General features: G+C 40.9%; 1 protein-coding gene across 5 annotated transcripts in view; it reads left to right on the top strand.

Annotated features, from left to right (window-relative positions):
* Window positions 1–359: 359 nt before the first annotated feature.
* SSR1 (signal sequence receptor subunit 1) overlaps window positions 360–20,478 on the top strand; it is a 37,143-nt gene continuing 17,024 nt past the window's right edge. The window contains exons 1-7 of one of the 5 annotated variants that reach the window (XM_066268442.1): window positions 360–542; window positions 2,594–2,706; window positions 8,228–8,315; window positions 9,882–10,144; window positions 12,498–12,574; window positions 13,782–13,860; window positions 17,734–17,827. In XM_066268442.1, the coding sequence (XP_066124539.1) occupies window positions 464–542; window positions 2,594–2,706; window positions 8,228–8,315; window positions 9,882–10,144; window positions 12,498–12,574; window positions 13,782–13,860; window positions 17,734–17,827 (793 nt within the window). In that variant the 5' untranslated portion in view covers window positions 360–463. The remainder of the gene's footprint in view (window positions 543–2,593; window positions 2,707–8,227; window positions 8,316–9,881; window positions 10,145–12,497; window positions 12,575–13,781; window positions 13,861–17,733; window positions 17,828–20,478) is intronic. The other 4 variants (XM_066268444.1, XM_066268445.1, XM_066268443.1 and 1 more) reach the window with 4 other exon arrangements.

Here is a 20,478-nt window from a genome sequence, read left to right as displayed (position 1 = left end):
CAGGTCAGGCCTTATTTGAGTTTTTAACAGCTCCTGCTCTTTATATCCCTATCATTTAAAATCATATAAAGGCTTCACCGCGCCAGAGACCAGGCAGAACGTCATTCAAACGAAATAACCACTAACGATGCTAATTCACTGGGGCGGGTTGGGCAGGGTCCTGCAAGCAACGAACCGCAGGTAGCCAGACCGCCCTACAGAGGGCGACGGACTCTCGCGGGAATCTCAGACTTACGAGACACCGACCACGTGACTCCCGAGCTCTTCCGCGCACCCCACGGCGGGACGCGGAATCGCAGCCACGTTGGCGGCGCTCCTCAGCCAACAAGGGGGCGTGGCGGAGGCCCGTGCGTGTACGTGCCCGTCCCTCCCCGCTCGGAGCCCGGATGAAGAGTAACGCCATTATCGCCGTAGTGGCCGAGAGCTCTCGCGGAGGGCGAGTGGACACAGGACGGTCTGCGCCATGAGACTCCTCCCCCGCCTGCTCCTGCTTCTCTTGCTAGCGTTCCCCGCCACTCTGTTGCTCCGAGGCGGTCCTGGAGGTGAGGCGAGACGAGAGGAGTGGGTGGCGGGGCTCGGTCGGGAATGAGACGCCAGTGACTGCAAGTTTACCGCTGGAGGTGACGGCGGCGGCTTCCTGGGACCGGCGTCTACCTCGCCGGCCTCTCCACTTCCTTCTCGACCCCCCGGCTCGTCTTAGGGGCCGCGGGGCGTCTGGAGCGAGACCCGACTGGGGCTTCTGCTGCTTCCACACGGAGCGCGGACCGCGCTGGGCGACGTTGCCGGCTTGGGCTCGGCCCCGGGGCCCCCGCCCGCAGTGGCGGCTGGAGCTGCTGGGTCCCCGGCTGGGAGAAGCGGAGGGCCAGAGCCCGCGGAGCCCGTTCCTGTCTGGCCACCCCGTCATCCATCCCTTCGGCTCCAGGCTGACGTGTCTTTCGTTTCCACGCCAGCAGTCCGCCTTCATTCATTTGCTGAAATCTTTCTTTTCTCAACACCTGGACTCTTAGAGTACTTGTTATTTAACCGTTTGTCTTTGCATCTTACCGTTTGTCAGCCCCTGGTTCCTGTGTGTTGCCAGGAGTCTTTGATTTCGGAAAAGCTCCCCATCTTCACCCCCAATTGTCCACTCCTGTGCTCCCACTCGGACTGAAGAATATCTGTGAAATGTGGATTCCTTATGCCCCCCCCCTTCTCCTCTCTTCTTTCTTTTTTTTTTTTGTAACCAATTTTGTTTCTTGGAATTATCGTGTCCTGAAAAAATACAGTCTGATCCGAGTTTTACGTTTTTCCCATTTAGGTTTCTTCATTTCTACAGTTAACCTGGTGTTAAAATAACTTAGGAGAATATTAAAAACGTGGGGACTTGGCTTCTCGCCCTGGTTTTACCATAAACTTAGATTTTTCTAATCTGTAAAATGTAGCCTGACTAAATGATCACTAGAATTTCTTTGATTCTGTAAGTTGAAGCAAGCTGTGTGGCAGAATGAATGCTAGTAAGGTATCCACAAGTTGTTCTTAAAGGAAAAGTGAGTGGCTGGCTTCTATTATCTACTGAAACATAGGAAGAAAAGCCATTTTGTCTCTGTCCTGAAATCTAAGTACAAATTTAAATTATGTCAGATCTAGATATTTTTCTTTCTGGGTTTTGTTTTGGTTTTTGCCGCCTTTTTCTTACTGGCTTCTAAAAATGACCTGTTCCAGGAAGTAGGCGCTGAAAAGACTTAAAATACAAGGTCCTTAATATGTACTGTTTGTCTTGGGTATTGCAGCCTGTGCGCTTGCTTCCTTTCCCACATTTTTTTTTACCCCTGTACTGAACTGCCACATCATCCTTCTTAGAAATGTTGGAAGAGTTGCTAGAAATTTCTTTTGAGGATTTTTACTGAAATATATTTAATGTGACTCGTTTAGAATATATTTGCATATAGGATTATGATTTATAATTTCTTGGCATTACAGTTATGTTTAAGTTTTATTCTCATATTTAGGGGAAATAAAAAAGTATCTTAAACATGTTTGAAGCCATATGAAAAAGTAAATGTTTGCTTTCTCCACTATCAACCCTGAGGTTAACAGCACTGTATAGGTTTTTTACTTAAACAATGTTTTCTGCCAGCTAGTTTTTACATGGATGCCATGCAGATGTTTGTTCCTTGGAATTACATGCTGTCAAGTTCTAAGAGTTTGAGCTGTAGTCAACTCTAATAACAATGTTTTTTGCCAAAATACTGAGATTTCTGTTTTCATTAAGACACGAGTATTTCCTTGTTTTATTTTGTATGGTTAATGGCAAGTTATATTTAGGAATTTCTTTTAAAACACTTATTTTCCTCTAGTTTCAGGTATTCATTTTTTTTCAACTGTTGGGTACTTTTGAAAGTTAAACAGCATTTCCCATTAAAATTAACATGCTGTGTTAAGACTACTAAGATAAAATCATATGAATATTTTTACATGCATTGCAATTTGACATCATTGAGGTACACTGTGTGATTGAATTGCTTCCGTGGGAAATCTTCATCAACTGTTCTTGATGAAAAACATTAGTATTCCAGTGTAGCAGTTAACCGCTTGTTTTATATTGTATCGTTAGGCTCAATAGCAGCAGCTCAAGATCTTACAGAAGATGAAGAAACGGTGGAAGATTCAGTCATTGAAGATGAAGATGATGAAGCAGAGGTGGAAGAAGATGAACCCACAGATCTGGTTAGTGTGAGACATAATTTAATGCATATTTATAATTATCGGGAATTTGTCCTTATAGATTAACTTGGTTTAAAATTTTTTTATTTTATAGGCTTCTTACTGTAGTGTGGCTTGAAGTTGGGAGAATAGGGGCCAGTCACTAGGAATAGATCCAGTAGTAGTTTCTGGGACAGGGAGGGAAATCATATGACGAGACTCCAGGAGGGTAACCGTATAGGGGGACTGGCACTGGACCATTTGTTGATAGATTTGGGATACATACTGCTTAGCTTTATGACCTTGGGTAACTTGTCTCTCTGGGTCTCAGTTTCCTATTTCTTTTTTCTTTCCTTGAATAAGCAGGTATTTATGTCCCCTGCTATGTACCAGGCACTGTTCTGGATGCTGGGGTGAACAAACCAGGTATTTTCTTTGCTGTCATGGAGTTCATGTTCTTGAACCAGTGTCTATATATGTTTTGGTGGTAGGGGATGAGAAGTAGACTGTAAACTATATATATGTACACACACACACACACACACAATTCTGTGAAGAGTAAAAGGATTTGATGGAAATCTCTTAGAAGTCATCCCCTTGACACTTTTATTATAAAATTATACTATGACAATAAGAATGTGGGGCTAGAATATGGATTATTGCAGCATGTTTCTAGCTGATTTCATTTCTGCTCTTGAACTATTCTAGTAATCTGTATACCACAGATTTATTCTTCTCATTATTCCACACTTGAACCTAGAAACTTGTGATTCTAGATTTCATTTTTTTTTTTCTAGGTTAAACCAAGTCTCTGTTTGTTATGTCAACATCAAAATAATTAGTCATGTATATAGAAACTGTTGACTTAACCTCATTTTTATGGAATATACTTTTCAACTAAGCTAATCTGCTTGCTATTTCATTGATGTTTAAATTACCATTTTAATGCATCTGCACATACTGTTTCACGGGAATAGCCCCACTAATTTTTGTGTTTTTCTAATTCCCCCTCCTTTAAGAAACCTTTACTTACTACTTTCATATGTATGTATACCCACAGTTTTAGAGTTTAAATATTCGGGTTCTGCATCTTCAATCCAGTTCAGTAAATGTGCTACTCTAAGTCGATCAATACATTCCTCCATCAGAGATGGTAACAAAAACTTGACTGTTCTGAAAGTGCCACTTGTGGTAAGATAACTTGGAGTGAAATTGGAAGGGAATCCATTCAGAAAATAAGGATTAGAGATGGCATTTAGGGCTCTGAAATTTGGGCGTGCACAGAAATTTAGTATTAGATTATATTGTTGTAACCACTTTTCTGAGATTACTTTTCTCTAGCCCTGTAATGTGTTTATTGTACAGGAAAAGAGTAGAGAAGGCAACTGTTGGATCTTTATAATAGTTATAATTTAGCCAGAACTTTTTGTCTTCATCATCTCCCTTGCCTTGAGACTCGTTAAGAGTTGAAAGAGCAACTCAGATTGTCTCCTCTTTACCCTGGCTAGTTAGTTCAGAAGTAGTTAGTTCAGAACCTGCTATGTTGCTTTTCTTAAATCAGATGATGTTTAGAAGTAATTGAAGCAGGAAGGCAGGGAAAAGGTTTTCTTCCCTTAGGCTAGAGGGCACCAGCAGTAGGGGCTAGGCTGTGTGGAACCCTGTAGGCTAAAAAAGAGGCCCTTCAGGTAAGAGTTGCTACAAAAGTTACTTTCAAAACTGAGGGCTCTATCTCTTAACTGTTTCTTAGGGTTTGTATTATAAATTTATACACAGCTGCCTTAGCCATCAAGGCTTTGGGAGATACGGAAAGATCCTTTGCTACTGGACCTATGTCTGAAGTCAAAGGACAGAAAGAAGATTTCAATAAGATCAGAGATACCAATAGCTGGTTTAGATGTAGGTTACTGGTTTAAAATTTTTTAGTGCAAACTTTTTAAAATCACCTTGGGTTTTTCTATCCTCTTGATTCTCCTTTGATCTCTAAAGCTATGGGTTGCAATGTAGCTTTTCATCAGTCTTTGGAAGTATTTTTCTTAACAGAAGTGATAATTTTTGTTTTGATTTTTATTAAAACAAGCACTATCATAGTAACAGTAACATAAAAATATTAGTATTATTGCCTGACCAGGCAGCGGTGTAATGGATTCAACATTGGCTTGGGGTACTGAGGACCCAGTTTCAAAACCCTGAGGTTGGCCCTGGCCAGTTGGCTCAGTGGTAGTGTCGGCCTGGTGTGCAGGAGTCCCGGGTTTGATTCCCAGCCAGGGCACACAGGAGAAGCACCCATCTGCTTCTCCACCCCTCCCCCTCTCCTTCCTCTCTGTCTTTCTCTTCCCCTCCCGCAGCCAAGGCTTCATTGGAGCAAAGTTGGCCCGGGCGCTGAGGATGGCTCTGTGGCCTCTGCCTCAGGTGCTAGAATGGCTCTGGTTGCAACAGAGCAATGCCCCCTGGTGGGCATTCTGGGTGGATCCCAGTCGGGCGCATGCGGGAGTCTGTCTGACTGCCTCCCTGTTTCCGGCTTCAGAAAAATACAAAAAAAAACCCAAAACAAAACCCTGAGGTTGCCGACTTGAGTGCAGGTCACCAGCTTGAACATGGGATCATAGACATACCTCATGGTCACTGGCTTGAAGCCCAAGGTCACAGCAATGAGCCCAAGTTTGCTGGCTTGAGCAAGGGTAATCAATGAACAACTAAGGTACTGCAACTTTGAGTTGATGCTTCTCATCTCTCTCCTGTCTGTCTCTCTCTTGCTTAAAAAATTAGTATTATTAGAAACATTTGTTTATAACAACAGAGACAGATGACAGTGTAGTAATAGCCAGAATGAAAGGGGTTGGGGGCAGGTGGAGGCGGGCAAAGAGGAGGGAGTGGGAACGGAAGGAGATTGCTTGGGCGATGGACGCATGATGCAGGGTGCAGATGATGTTTTAATGAGTCATACACTTGAAACCTGTATGGTTTTGCGAACCAGCGTTACCCCAATAAACATAAATAAAATAGACAATGCATTCAGGTGGATTAGAATTTAAAATGTGCAAAGTCTATAGTAAAAAGATTCTTTGTGTGCCTGTCCTCCAGGTGCTGAGGTCATCTCTGCAGTACTACCAGTTTCTTACTCTCCTGGAGGTAGTATGTAATGGCTGAAATATTTTAGAGCATAACCAGGTAGCAGGTATTAAGCAGTATACATCTTATGATATCATAATTCGCTATAAGATAAATGAGTTGTCTATTTTTACTCCTGTATACTTTTTAGTTCTTCACAACTAGCATTTCAAACATTTACCACTTCCAAATTCCAAAATCAGTCCTTTTCAGTCTTAGTAGCAACATTGCCTTCAGTGTCAGAAAGTGAGGCCCTGAAGTAGGAACTCTATCAAACTTTCTATTTTGTACTTTTGAGTATATTATTCACCCATCCTTTCTACATTTTCTATACCAGTATGCTGCTTTTTTTTTTCCTGATAGAGGAATAGATAGGGACAGACAGACAGGAAAGGAGAGAGATGAGAAACATCAAGTCCTTTCGTTGCAGCACCTTAGTTCATTGTTCTCATATGTGCCTTGCGGGAGGGGGCTGCAGCAGAGTGAGTGACCTTTGGGCTCAAGCCAGCAACCATGGGGTCATGTCTATGATCCCACACTCAAGTTGGTGAGCCCGTGCTCAAGCCAGCAACCTTGGAGTTTCGAACCTGGGTTCTCTGCGACCCAGTTCAGCGCTCTATCCGTTGCGTCACCACCAGTCAGGCACCAGTATGCTTCTTGAAAGAGTAATCAGTACTGTTTTTCTCTTCAGCTTATTTCATATTTGTTCTCTTGAGTTGTTTGGTCCCCTATATCTAGTAAAAATGTTCTTGCTAAGTCACCAGAGACCTAATCGTCAAATTCCGGGCTGGCTTGCCATTGTTACCTGTTTAACATTTGCTAATTGCCCCTTTCTTGGGTCTGTCCTTCATGTTGGCTGTGTTATATTCCTCTTGGTTTTCCTTGCCCAGCGGCTGCTGCTTGGGCTCTACCACCTTCTTTCTGTTCACCTTCTTCATGTGGGTGAGACCTGTGCTTTCAGCTGCCACCACTGTGTATTGACTACTTTCAGACCTCATTTCTAGTTACTGAGCTTTATGCCTATATTTTCAGCACTTTGCAAGATAGCTACATCTGGATGCCCAAATTTTGTATGTCTAAAATGGAAAGTAGCATATACATCCAGTCTATCTCCATAAACTAGTTCTTGTTTTGATTTGGCTCCAGTGAGTCAAGCTTGTGCCTTGCTACTTTCTTTTTTGTTGAACAACCCAGTAATCAAATCTTAGGGATGGTTTCCCATAACTGTTTCTCAAATATATCCTCTTCTCTTGCTTAATATAGCTTATAGTTCCTGCCTTCCTGTCTTTGGTCTGTTTTCCTACTTGTGGGTCTTTTTTCCCAAAAGCAGAAATTCACTAACTCTTATTAAATGAATGATATCATTAAGGATACTTAGAATAGCCAGTTGCACAGTCATGAAACATATTTGAGTACCTTCTCAAGTGTATAAGCTTTGTGTGTGTGAGAATTTTTAGAGTGTAGGACAGTCTTTGCCTTTGTGATGTCTATCTAGTGAAAGAAAGTATTTTATGTAAACGAAAAGTTAAATGCCAATAAATAATGATGCTCTTAAGCATCTCGATTTATTAGAGTCCTGGGCACTTCAAATGTGTGAATTTCTCTGTAATCTTGATTGCTGCTTGGAGCAATGCTGCACTGAGGTTTAAGGCTTTAAACTAAAATTTGTTCATGTTTGTTAACTTTATCGAGATATAATTTACTTATAATAGTTACCTGTTTTAAGCATACAGCTTAATGATTTTTAGTAAATGAACCAAGTTGTGCAACTTTAATCAAGTTTCAGGAGATATCCATTACTCCAGTATTATCTGATCACTTTTTAAAGAACTATTTCTTTCAGTTGTGTGACAGGTTCTCACAAGAAAATTGTGCTGTTAATCAGGGTTGAAATCTTTGTAGGCTGATAACGTGTTCTAGAACCATTGTCAGCAAAGTGTGGCTGCATGCCAAGTCCTGCTTTCCTATCTTTTGTATACTGTCTGTGTTTTTGCACTGACGCCACATAAAAAGCAGCCCGAGTTGAATAGTTGCAACAAGGACCTTATGGTTCTCAAAGCCAAAAATACTGATATTTGGCCCATTATGGAAAACGTTTACCAACTCACACTCCAGAACCTTGCAGTTCAAAGTGTGGTTTGAATATCAGCAAAATCAGCATTTCCTGGATGCTTGTTAGTAATAGAGAATTTTAGGATTCACACTATACCTGAATTGGATTTGCAAAATCCCAGGAGGTTGGTTTGTCCATTACTGTTTGAGATGAACTGCTCTAGAATTTTTATTTTAACCAATGAGATACAATGAAATTCATTCCACTACTAATACCAACAAAACTTTGGAGAGGCAATATTTTGTCCCAAATCTTAGTGAAGTCGTTATTTTTAAATGGTACCCTCCCCACATAGTAATACCTTTTTAATGTTGTTTTTCTTAGGCAGAAGATAAGGAGGAAGAAGATGTATCTGGTGAACCTGAAGCTTCACCAAGTGCAGATACAACTATCTTATTTGTGAAAGGAGAAGGTAATAAAGAAATAATAGTTTTAACAGGTGTAGGAATTTTTTAAATGACATGGTCAGGTTTTTGGGAAGTGTTAGTTATGCTGAAGATTGATCTTCCTTACAAGTGTAGTGTAAACATTCACTTTTACACTCTTGTATATGTATGAAGACCCGTGTCTGTAAAGTACGTAGTATTCCTGGCATTTAAACTAAGGGGGAAAAGAAGTGCCTCATGTTAATTAGAAATTAAATGTTCTTTTGAAAAAAAACATTTTTGACTTTTTTCAAACTACCACATAAAGTAGCTCATATTTTGAGTGGAAACTTTAGTGAAATATTCAATCTTTACAATTAGTCCTTGGTTGGATCCCAGATTTCATTACAGGAAAATAAATAATGACTTATATTTAATGAGGGCTGTAGCAAAAACTGTGCTCACTTTTTGCATGTATTATTTAATCTTTTTTTTTTTTTACGGGGACAGAGAGAGAGTCAGAGAGAGGGATAGATAGGGATAGACAGGCAGGAATGGAGAGAGATGAGAAGCATCAATCACCAGTTCCTTGTTGCGACACCTTAGTTGTTCATTGATTGCTTTCTCATATGTGCCTTGACCACGGGCCTTCAGCAGACCAAGTAACCCCTTGTTCGAACCAGCGACCTTGGGTCCAAGCTGGTGAGCCTTTTGCTCAAGTCAGATGAGCCCGCGCTCAAGCTGGCGACCTCGGGGTCTGGAACCTGGGTCTCCGCATCCCAGTCTGATGCTCTATCTACTGCACCACTGCCTGGTCAGGCTGCATGTATTATTTAATCCTAACAGAGATCCTGTGAGGTTAGTTACTAATGCTAAATAAACTGAGATTTAGGGAGGTTAACTTGTCCAGGGTTGCCCATTTAGTAAATAAAGTGTGGAGACAGGATTCAGACCCAGATCTGTCAGCCCCCAGCCCTGTGCTGGGGTGAAACTCAGCTCTATAGATAGTACAATTATTGAAGACTTACTATTTGAGGTTTTCAATTTTCTTGGTCTTTTCAAGTTTTTTGTTTTATTCCCATGTATGTTCTAACTTTATTCCAACGGCGAGTATAATTTAAGAGATTTCCTTTCCCTCCTCCACTTATTTTTGTACCTGCCTCTTTGGGGTTTACCTTCAAATTTGCATTTTGACTAAAGTGGGTAGAGATTGCCTGGTTGTTGTTGTTGTTTAGTTCTAGCAGGTAATTTTGGTGAGCCTCTTAGACTTTTATCTTTCCATCATTATTCTTGCTAGTATTTGCACAGATAACAGATACTGAGTTCGTCAAGACAGGTAGCCTCAGTGCAAGATAATCTCATTGCTAGAAGTAGAGGACTTTTTCTTGGACCACAGAAGTCATATGTGATCTGGTCTGAAGTGCTGGAGTACAGGCCAGGGTCCTGGGTCCTGCACCAGTTACTAGGTAGGGTTCCTGGAGCGCTCTGTTGAAAGGGTTTCCGATACCAAGTCTACACATGTCAGGAAAGCATGCTGAAATCCACAAGTGTTGTCTACTTTTTATTTTAAACCTTTTGAACGTTTTCTAATCTTTTTCTTTTTTGTTTTTTAGATTTTCCAGCAAATAACATTGTGAAATTCTTGGTAGGCTTTACAAACAAGGGTACAGAAGATTTCATTGTTGAATCCCTTGATGCCTCATTCCGTTATCCTCAGGACTACCAGTTTTATATACAGAATTTCACAGCTCTGCCTCTGAACACTGTAGTACCGCCTCAGAGACAGGCGACTTTTGAGTATTCCTTCATTCCTGCAGAGCCCATGGGTGGACGACCGTTTGGTCTAGTCATCAATCTGAACTACAAAGATTTGAACGTAAGGCCCTCTAAACTTTCTCCCTCCTTCCTTCCCTTCCCCCTTCCCTCCGTCCCTTCCCCCCTCTCTCCTAACTTCCTACAATTGATACTGAATATTCTTCTATTTAGTCATTCAGGTGCCTGTTTTGTGGTTGAAACTGTGATGGGTGCCAGAGAGGCAAAGATAAATTGCACACCTCTGTCTTCAAGTTTTTAATCCCCTGGGGGAGATGGATGTAAATGGGCAGTATCACAGCATGATAAGTGATACATTCTAGAAATAACTTAGGTGCTAGAGTGTGAAAGTGGAAGTGAATTGAGCTGGATCTTTGAAGGAAAGTAAGTCACACAGCGGAGTCAGCTATTTTTTTTTTTTTATTCATTTTATACTATTTTTATTTATTTATTTTTTACAGAGACAGAGAGTGAGTCAGAGAGAGGGATAGACAGGGACAGACAGACAGGAACGGAGAGAGATGAGAAGCATCAATCATTAGTTTTTTGTTGTGCGTTGCAACACCTTAGTTGTTCATTGATTGCTTTCTCATATGTGCCTTGACCGCGGGCCTTCAGCAGACCGAGTAACCCCTTGCTGGAGCCAGCGACCTTGGGTTCAAGCTGGTGGGCTTTCCTCAAACCAGATGAGCCTGCACTCAAGCTGGCGACCTCGGGGTCTCGAACCCGGGTCCTCTGCATCCCAGTCCGACGCTCTATCCACTGCGCCACCGCCTGGTCAGGCTTTTTTTATTCATTTTAGAGAGGAGAGGGAGAGACAGAGAGAGAGAGAGAAGAGAGAGCGAGAAGGGGGGGAGGAGCTGGAAGCATCAACTCCCATATGTGCCTTGACCAGGCAAGCCCAGATTTTCGAACCGGTGACCTCAGCATTTCCAGGTCGATGCTTTATCCACTGCGCCACCACAGGTCAGGTGGAGTCACCTATTTTTAATACAGTTTTATCAGTAAGGTTCATGGTTCATGAGAACCAAATAGCCTAATAAAAGCTCTGTTGCCTTATGATTTTTAATGTTATGGTATATATCCAATGGTGAATGAGTGAGAGAGTCCTCTAACAGTTGTACCACAGGGAGTTGACCTCTAGGCACCAACTACTATGTCCATCTTCAGATCAGAGCACAGCTAAATCATTCCCTTTCCAAAACTTCCAGAGAAGGAATTTTATCCCTTTTGGAAGCTTATTTATCCTTTCATCATCATAGTGTTTATATGTTTACCTTATAGTCTAGTTAAATTTCTGTGTTGCAGTTAAGTTTTTCTTTCTTTAAAATTACTTCGTAGAGAGTAGAAAGGGTTTTTCCTCCTTCCTTTTTTCAAAATAACATTAAACTTTTTCAATTTATAATTAAGTGTCTTGAAGAATGATATATTTCATCTTGTTTTCAAACAGAAAACTTTAAAAGGCATGTATGTTTCAGTCCCGTTTTATTTATTTATGTACAGTATGGAAGATTTTATTGATATTAGAATGAGAGAAAGGATGGGGTGGGGGGATCATCTTGCTTGTATGTGCTGTGACTGGCAAGCCCAGGGTCTCAAACTGGCAACCTCGGCGTTCCAGGTCGATGCTTTATCTACTGCGCCACCACAGGTCAGACTTCACCACAGGTCAGACTTCGGTTCCATTTTAAATGTTAGTTTCATCAGTGTATTCTGATTCTTAGAATTGTCAACAGAGGAATGCAGATTGCCAGATCTTGAAGTAAAACTTACATAATTACAGTTTAGCAATAAGTTAAACTTTATAATGCTACATTTGTGCAAATTATCAAATACTGAAAACAGCTATGTATGTATTTCAGTAATCCTGATGTATTTGAAAACTGAAATTGTATTGAAATTGCAAAATTATTTCAAGATCACAACAAAAATATTTTGATACTGAAAGTCATTAAACCATTTATTATAAAGAAATTGATTTCTGATCCATTGTTAATTTAGAACATGAATTTGATTTGTTCAAGTCCAGTTCCTTCTGTTCTGCTACTACCGTGCAGATTCATGCTCCTCTTGTTTTAGAAGGTTACACACAACAGAACCTACTAGTTGTAAGAGTGTTCTGTTTTGTTCCTTTCCTCATTCTTCTTCTGGTTCCTCGACTTTCCCCTGCCCCCAGAAGAAAATGGGGGACAACTTTGGCAAAGTTGGAGGCATTTTTATTTTGTAGGAGAAGATAACAAACAATAGTCTTGGATCTCTGACACTGGATTGGCACCTTTACATATGACTTTGTTGAATTTTATGAGTGATGAAAAAGCTATTGTATATATATCTGTAGGGTAATGGTTTTAAGAAATCTTGTAGGCTTTCATTTTTCCAATGCATTTCAAATTTAGGGACTTGTTTTTTTTAAACAGGGCAACGTATTTCAAGATGCCATCTTCAATCAAACAGTTACAATTATTGAAAGAGAGGATGGGTTAGATGGAGAAACGTAAGTGAAAGTTGAAATGTAGATCTTGATCTTATTAAGTAGGACTGGAAGGCTTACTCCTGTCCACCTGTTTTTATGGAGTGATGAAAATGGAATGGACTATGTAGATTTGGTGAAATTCTGTGTAAATTTGTACTTTCGGTGACTCTTAAAACTATTACTACCAACTTAGGAAAGATAGTTGACAATGACAAAAAATTTGTTTTAAAAAGATAGCTTTGGCTTCCATCCTTCCCCTCTTCTAAAATCTTTTTTCAGCCTAATTGAATTTTCATGCTTGTAAAATTGCTATTGAAAATGAAAATTTTGAAAAATGTGTTCTTTGTAAGTGATGAATTATTTCCTACCATATACTTATACAGAACTTACCAAAAGTAATTTTTATTTTTTATTTTTTTATTTTTTTGCATTTTTCTGAAGCTGGAAACAGGGAGAGACAGACAGACTCCCGCATGCACCCGACTGGGATCCACCCGGCACGCCCACCAGGGGCGAAGCTCTGCCCACCAGGGGGCGATGCTCTGCCCATCCTGGGCGTCGCCATGTTGCGACCAGAGCCACTCTAGCGCCTGAGGCAGAGGCCACAGAGCCATCCCCAGCGCCCGGGCCATCTTTGCTCCAATGGAGCCTTGGCTGCGGGAGGGGAAGAGAGAGACAGAGAGGAAGGCGCGGCGGAGGGGTGGAGAAGCAAATGGGCGCTTCTCCTGTGTGCCCTGGCCGGGAATCGAACCCGGGTCCTCCGCACGCTAGGCCGACGCTCTACCGCTGAGCCAACCGGCCAGGGCCCACAAAAGTAATTTTTAAATCAAACTGCAAATCTAGTATTTGAGGGGGACAAAACCTAACAGAATGATAAAATAATTTTATTCATTTTAGGCCATGTAATTGCTTTTTGAAATTGACATTTTTAGAGATAAAGTGAAAAATTTATAAAACTTATTACCTAGGTCTAAATTGAATTAAAATATACTGTTCACAAAATTAGAGGATATTTTATCGCTTCATATTTTGGAATATCCCTTAATTTTTGTGAGCAGTATATTTTATTCCTTTTACTAACACATTATTTGGGAAGCTTATAAAGTGTTAGCATTATAGGTGTAATTAGCTATGGTGTTTTTTATAAGTTAAAACAGAATTAGAGGTTTAGTTAGCTGTGCTATTTCCTATAAACTAAACCAGTTTATATTTTTTCCTTTTATATTAGAATCTTTATGTATATGTTCCTTGCTGGTCTTGGGCTCTTGGTGGTTGTTGGCCTTCATCAACTTCTAGAATCGAGAAAGGTAATTATAGGTGAAAGGTAATTATGGGTGAACGCCCCTTTTGCTGTACTTCAGAAGTTGTTACATTACTAAATTAAGTTCAGGCTGGTCATTTGTGGCTTTTTGCTTTCACTGTGAGTTTATATATATACAGGTTTGTTACACCTTTTAAAATAAAACTTGAAGGTGAAACCTTGGCTATGTGAATTAGTGTCCTTAGTCTATACCCTCCAGAGTGATCTTTACCTTCTTGTTATTGTAACTCTGAATTATACTACAATTCTTATTTCTTAAACTCAGACATAAGATTTTATTTTTTTGTTCAGTATACTTTTGTATGGATATGGTATTTTTTTTTTTCCTGTATTTCTCTGAAGCTGGAAACGGGGAGAGACAGTCAGACAGACTCCCGCATGCGCCCGACCGGGATCCACCCGGCACGCCCACCAGGGGCGGAGGCTCTGCCCCTTCGGGGCGTCACTCTGCCTCAACCAGAGCCACTCCAGCGCCTGGGGCAGAGGCCAAGGAGCCATCCCCAGCGCCCGGGCCATCTTTGCTCCAATGGAGCCTTGGCTGCAGGAGGGGAAGAGAGAAACAGAGAGGAAGGAGGGGGGGTGGAGAAGCAAATGGGCGCCTCTCCTATGTGCCCTGGCCGGGAATCGAACCCGGGTCCCCCGCACGCCAGGCCGACACTACCGCTGAGCCAACCGGCCAGGGCCTGGATATGGTATTTTATGTGTAAGCACTGAAGCTTTTGTATTTATTTCAGTTTTTTTTAACTAGAAATAATTCTTAATTAGGAATTAAATGAGTTTTCATTTGAAAAAGAATGAATTACACTTTTATTTGTTCTGTCAGTCTAACTACTGTAATCAAGGTTTTCTCTTTGCACATGGTAGCTAATTCCACCACTTTCCTCATCTCTCTTGGTTCCCTGACCCTGCAAAACAAAATAGGACAACTCATACTATTACTCATAGGAAAGTATAATAGGATTTGTGTCAAATATATTAATATCCACTAGACCCTCATTAAAATTAACAGTGTGTTACTTATAAGCACTTGGTCTTTAAAAGAAATACTTAGTGCTTCTTGTAACTTCCTTTGCCTCGTTGTCATAATAGTGTTTTTTGTTATAAATTTGTTTGTTAGGTATAAAGGCATCTCCAATTTTTTCCCATTTGTATGAAGCCATTTTTTAAATTAGTTGTGGTTACCGTTCTAGGTACTCAGAATCTAATTCTTGGACTGGCTATTTAATACTCTCTTAGGTAAATAATTAGGAGTTTTGGGTTTATTTCCTTAAGAGCAGGTCTAAAAAATAGTATTATTTTCTTGCTTTCTAGCAGTTTTTCTGCAAAGACTCTAGGGACAAAGTTTTAGATTGTTAGCTTAAATGGTATTTTATGTTTTTCTTTTAATATATGCCACCTATTTAAATGTATTTAACTAACAATGCAGGAATCTAACATTTGATACTGAAAAGGAAAGAAAATCATTAGATAAGTAGAAAGTCTTAACAACTGAAGCTTTATAGCAGAGGAAAATGTCTTTAAAGTCTGAAAATATACTGCTCACAAAAATTAGGGGATATTTCAAAATGAGTATAAAGCAATAAAAAAAAGAAGCATTTGATTTTTTTATTAAACCAGAACATCAGAAAAGCAAACGACAAGTCAAAGAAAGTTGTTTGATTATGCAAATGAGATAAAACCCAACTTTTATTTCATTGTGAAAATGCACTTACACAAGGCTGAAAGTACTGGAGTATGTACACATGCCCTGATCTTGAAAGTGCACATCCTGCAATTTCCCAGCCCTTATAATGCCCCTGAAACATGATTTGCCCAAATGTGAAGCCTACAGAGCCATAGGACATCTTGAAGCTGGTCAAACACAGACAACAGTGGCAACAGCACTTGGAACATCCCAAAGTGTGATTAGCAGACTTTGGAATTGCTTTCAAGAGACTGGCACAGTACAGTACAAAGAAGATAAGGGCAGGGTCGCCCATCTGCTACAACAGCAAGAAATGACCACTACTTGATCTTATTGGCAAGAAGGAACAGGCACAGCAATGCAACAGATCTGCGGGGACAGTTTCTTGCTGCTACTAGAGACAGATATGCATCCAGACCATACGAAATCGGCTCCATTGTGTTGGACTGCAGGGCCAGTGACCAATGGTGTGCATTCTGTTATCTGCTGAACACCGTAGAACCCATAGAAGTTGGGCTGATGAGCATCGTCCTTGGACCCGTGATGAGCAGTCAGCTGACCTTCTCTGATGAGTCTGCAGCCTGACAATCATCGTGTCCTGTTCTGGCGTGAATGAGGAACACGGGAGAATCCACGTTTCATGCGAGAAAGGGACTCCTTCAGTGGTGGTGGAATCATGGTGTGGGCTGGCATCAGCACTGGTGGTCATACTGACCTCCACGTCATCAGAAATGGATCGCTGACTGTTGTCAGATACCAAGATGAGGCCCTGCACCCCATAGTGGTACCCTGTGCTGAAGCTGTTGGAAACAACCTTCTTTTCATGGACAATAATTCAAGGCCCCACTGTGCGCATCTCATCAGCAACATGCTTCAGGAGGCAGGAATTGAACACATGGACTGACCTTCACGTTCTCCAGACCTGAATCCCATTGAACATGCTGGGATGCACTGGGAAGACGTCTGACAAACCATCCAATGCCTCCCACACATTTCTTTTTTTTTTTTTTTTTTTTCCTGAAGCTGGAAACAGGGAGAGACAGTCAGACAGACTCCCGCATGCGCCCGACCGGGATCCACCCGGCACGCCCACCAGGGGCGATGCTCTGCCCACCAGGGGGCGATGCTCTGCCCATCCTGGGCGTCGCCATGTGCGACCAGAGCCACTCTAGCGCCTGAGGCAGAGGCCACAGAGCCAACCCCAGCGCCCGGGCCATCTTTGCTCCAATGGAGCCTTGGCTGCGGGAGGGGAAGAGAGAGACAGAGAGGAAGGCGCGGCGGAGGGGTGGAGAAGCAAATGGGCGCTTCTCCTGTGTGCCCTGGCCGGGAATCGAACCCGGGTCCTCCGCACGCTAGGCCGACGCTCTACCGCTGAGCCAACCGGCCAGGGCCTCCCACACATTTCTTGAGCTGGAAGTTTCCCTGGAGCAAGAGTGGCAGAGGATCCCATGAGAACTGCTGGATAGTCTGATCCTGTCCATGCCCCATCGCTGCCAGTGTGTTTTGGCATTCTTGGGTGACCATACAGCCTACTGAACAGTCAGTGTGTGGCACTCTCATCCAATTTGACATGCTTCTGTTCACCCCCACTTATATGTCACTTACTACTCAATCATGATAATTGAGTTTGTGTCTCATTTGCATAACTGAACAACTTTCTTTGACTTGTCATTTGCTTTTCTGATGTTCTTGTTTAATTAAAAAAAACAAATGCTTATTTTTTTATTGCTTCATATTCATTTTGAAATACCCTTAATTTTTGTGAACAGTGGAAATTGAAGATAAATTTCTTACTATTCTTTATTGTTGGTGCTAGACACGGTTAATAAAAACGAGTAGGATTATGATTTAAAACTAGGAGAGAATATATTTGTCAAGATATTTAAATAGCCCTATGGCTCTCTTTTTTATGTGGCTTGACCGGGTGCCTTCAGCAGACCAAGTAACCCCTTGCTTGAGCCAGCGACGTTGGGCTCAAGCTGGTGAGCTTTTTGCTCAAACCAGATGAGCCCTCGCTCAAGCTAGCGACCTCGGGGTCTCGAACCTGGGTCTTCCGCATCCCAGTCCGACGATCTATCCACTGCGCCACTGCCTGGTCAGGCTGGCTCTCTTTTTTAAATTACAGTAAACAATAAAATAAAACTCCTTTCAAGTACTGTTTTTATGTTCTTTTAGCGTAAGAGACCCATACAGAAAGTAGAGATGGGCACCTCAAGTCAGAATGATGTTGACATGAGTTGGATCCCTCAGGAAACTTTGAATCAGATCAGTAAGTAGTACTTTTACAAACTTGACTGGGAACTTTTTCTGTTAAATGGAAATTGAATATTTTAGATTTAGCAAAAGTACTTGGTCAGTGCTATTTAAAACTCATCTTTTTATTACTTGTATAGAATCTAGTATGATATATTTAATGAGTGCTTTAAAATTTTATTCTGCATAGTATTTTTACATTTCAATTTAGAAATGCTTCCATATCTGCAGTCTAGATACAAATGTGTAAATTCTCTATATATCTAATCTTTTTCCTGTCTTTTCTTTCCTGTTGCTTCAGTGCAAAGTAGAAGAGGTGAGGCAATTAATTTTTTAATGTTTGCTGTGTATTGGGGGCTCTACAGTAAGTTTAATGAGTAATGAAACAGTTTTTTTTAGCACTGTATTTGTTGGAAAAACTACCCAGAATAGTTTGAAAGAATAGACCTAAACTACTGCATGATAGTTTCCCTAAAAAATATATTTCAGTTTTACTACATATGCAGTTAGTTAGAATATTAATCTTGATAAAATAATGTAGAATTATTTTTCTCCAATTGTAAATAAACCTTTTAAAAAACATTTATTATAAAGTAATAAGGCCTCACCCTGGCCGGACAGCTCGGTTGGAGTGTCATCCCGAAGCGCAGAGGTTGCAGGTTTGATCCCCAGTCAATAAGCATGAAAAAAAAAATAGTAAGGCTTTATTGTAAAAAGTAAATAGTACAGAAGTGAAAAGCTAACATCACCCCCTGGATGCACTGATAGCATTTTTTATAAGTAATTGGTATTTATGTGTTATTCTAAGGACTTGCTATATATATATGATATTATATTGCTCACACTGTTGTCTGAGTTTTCATGCTCTTTGTGTGATAGTTACTTATATATTTACCTTATTCTTTTTAGTAACTAGATAGCATTTTATATAAGTGTATCATGATAGAATAAACTTGTTTGTTCTGTATTAAAGGATGTTTGTTATTTTGAGTTCCTCAATCTTAAAATTAAATTGGTAATGAGGAAGCTTGTCATATGGCTATTAAGAGGTAGAGTCTGGATTCAAATGAGTTTGTGTAGTTACACACTACACTGTGCTTCCTAAAATGGTAGTATTTATTATAAAGGTGAATGAGCCTGAATCCAGTGGTGGCAAAGTGGATGAAGTGTTTACTCAGAATGCTAAGGTTGCCAGTTCAAAACCCCAAAGTTGACGGCTCTGAGCACAGGCTTGTCAGCATGGGGTCACTGGCTTGAGTAGGGGAATCATCCACATGATCCCAAAGCTCTCCAGCTTGAACCCAAAGATTGCTGACATGAAAAGCCCAAGGTTGCTGGCTTGAACAACGGGACAGTGGCTCGCCTCAGTTGAGACACGTAGGAGAAAAGCTCAATGTACAACTAAAGCGCAAGCAGCTACAAGCTGGTGCTTCTTGCTCTCCTTCCTCGTAGCAATCAGTGTGCAACTAAAAGTGAAAGCAGGGCTTCTCCCCTTCTCTCTCTTTCCCTGTCTCCCAAAAAAAGTTTATAAAGGTAAGTGAAGCAGAATTATCAAATAATACTAAGTGTTCATATGTAAGCATTTATTTAAAATGGAAATTCTTATATTTAAATTTATGGGATTTAAAAAAAATTTTGTATGTATAGCAAAATGATTACCACAGTAAGTCTAGTTAACATCCATCACCATGCATAATTACAAGTTTTTTTTCTTGTGATGAAAATGTTTAAGATCTCTCTTAGCAAGTTTCAAATATATGATACAGTATTGTCAGCTATAGTCATGTGATATACATTACATCCTGTGGCTTGACTTTACCCATTTCTCCCACTCCCCACATAGGATAATTTCTTAAAAGTAGTGCAGTTAGGTCTAAAATTATGTGCATTTTGCCTGACCAGGTGGTGGCACAGTGGATAGAGGGTCGGACTGGGACGCAGAGGACCTAAGTTCGAGACCCCGAGGTTGCCAGCTTGAGACCGGGCTCATCTGGTTTGAACAAAGTTCACCAGCTTGGACCCAAGGTCACTAGCTCGAGCGTGGGGTCACTCGCTTTGCTGTAGCCCCACGGTCAAGGCACATATGAGAAAGCAATTAATGAACAGCTATGGTGTCGCAACAAAGAATTGATGCTTCTCATCTCTCTCCCTTCCAGTCTGTCTGTTTCTCTCTGTCTCTGTTACAAAAAAAATAAAAAATAAGTTATGTGCACTTTAATTTTTAAAGAAAGGATCTCATTTCCTCCCCAAAAGATAGTGCCAGTTTATGTTCTCACCAGTGTACAGTACCTGTTTCTCCTCCGTTCTTGCTTATCATTTTCAAGCATTAGTGTTATCAAGTGTTTTAATCCATCAGTGATAAAAAATGGTATCTTTTTAAAAATTTTTCATTACAATTAAAAATGAGGTTTGTCGTGGAGATAATGACTAATCAGGAGTAGCAAACCTGTCATTTGGTTCCTGTTCCTCACATGGGGCACCACTTGTCTAATGACAAAAACTACTCAGAGACCAGATGAAAGGCACTGAAGGGCCAAAGGGAGGCAAACCGTCCTGGTCAGCAGATTGAAGGACTGAAGCTTCATCCCCAGCCTTACTCATGTTTGTTAGCCAGTGCAGATAACTCAAGGAAGCAGAAAGCGGAAATTTTCAGGGGGTGAAGTAAAG

Source organism: Saccopteryx bilineata, chromosome 3 (assembly GCF_036850765.1).
Source record: "Saccopteryx bilineata isolate mSacBil1 chromosome 3, mSacBil1_pri_phased_curated, whole genome shotgun sequence".
Classification (NCBI taxonomy): domain Eukaryota; kingdom Metazoa; phylum Chordata; class Mammalia; order Chiroptera; family Emballonuridae; genus Saccopteryx; species Saccopteryx bilineata.
Note: the sequence above shows the minus strand (reverse complement) of the source record. Positions and strands in the feature narration are given on the sequence as shown.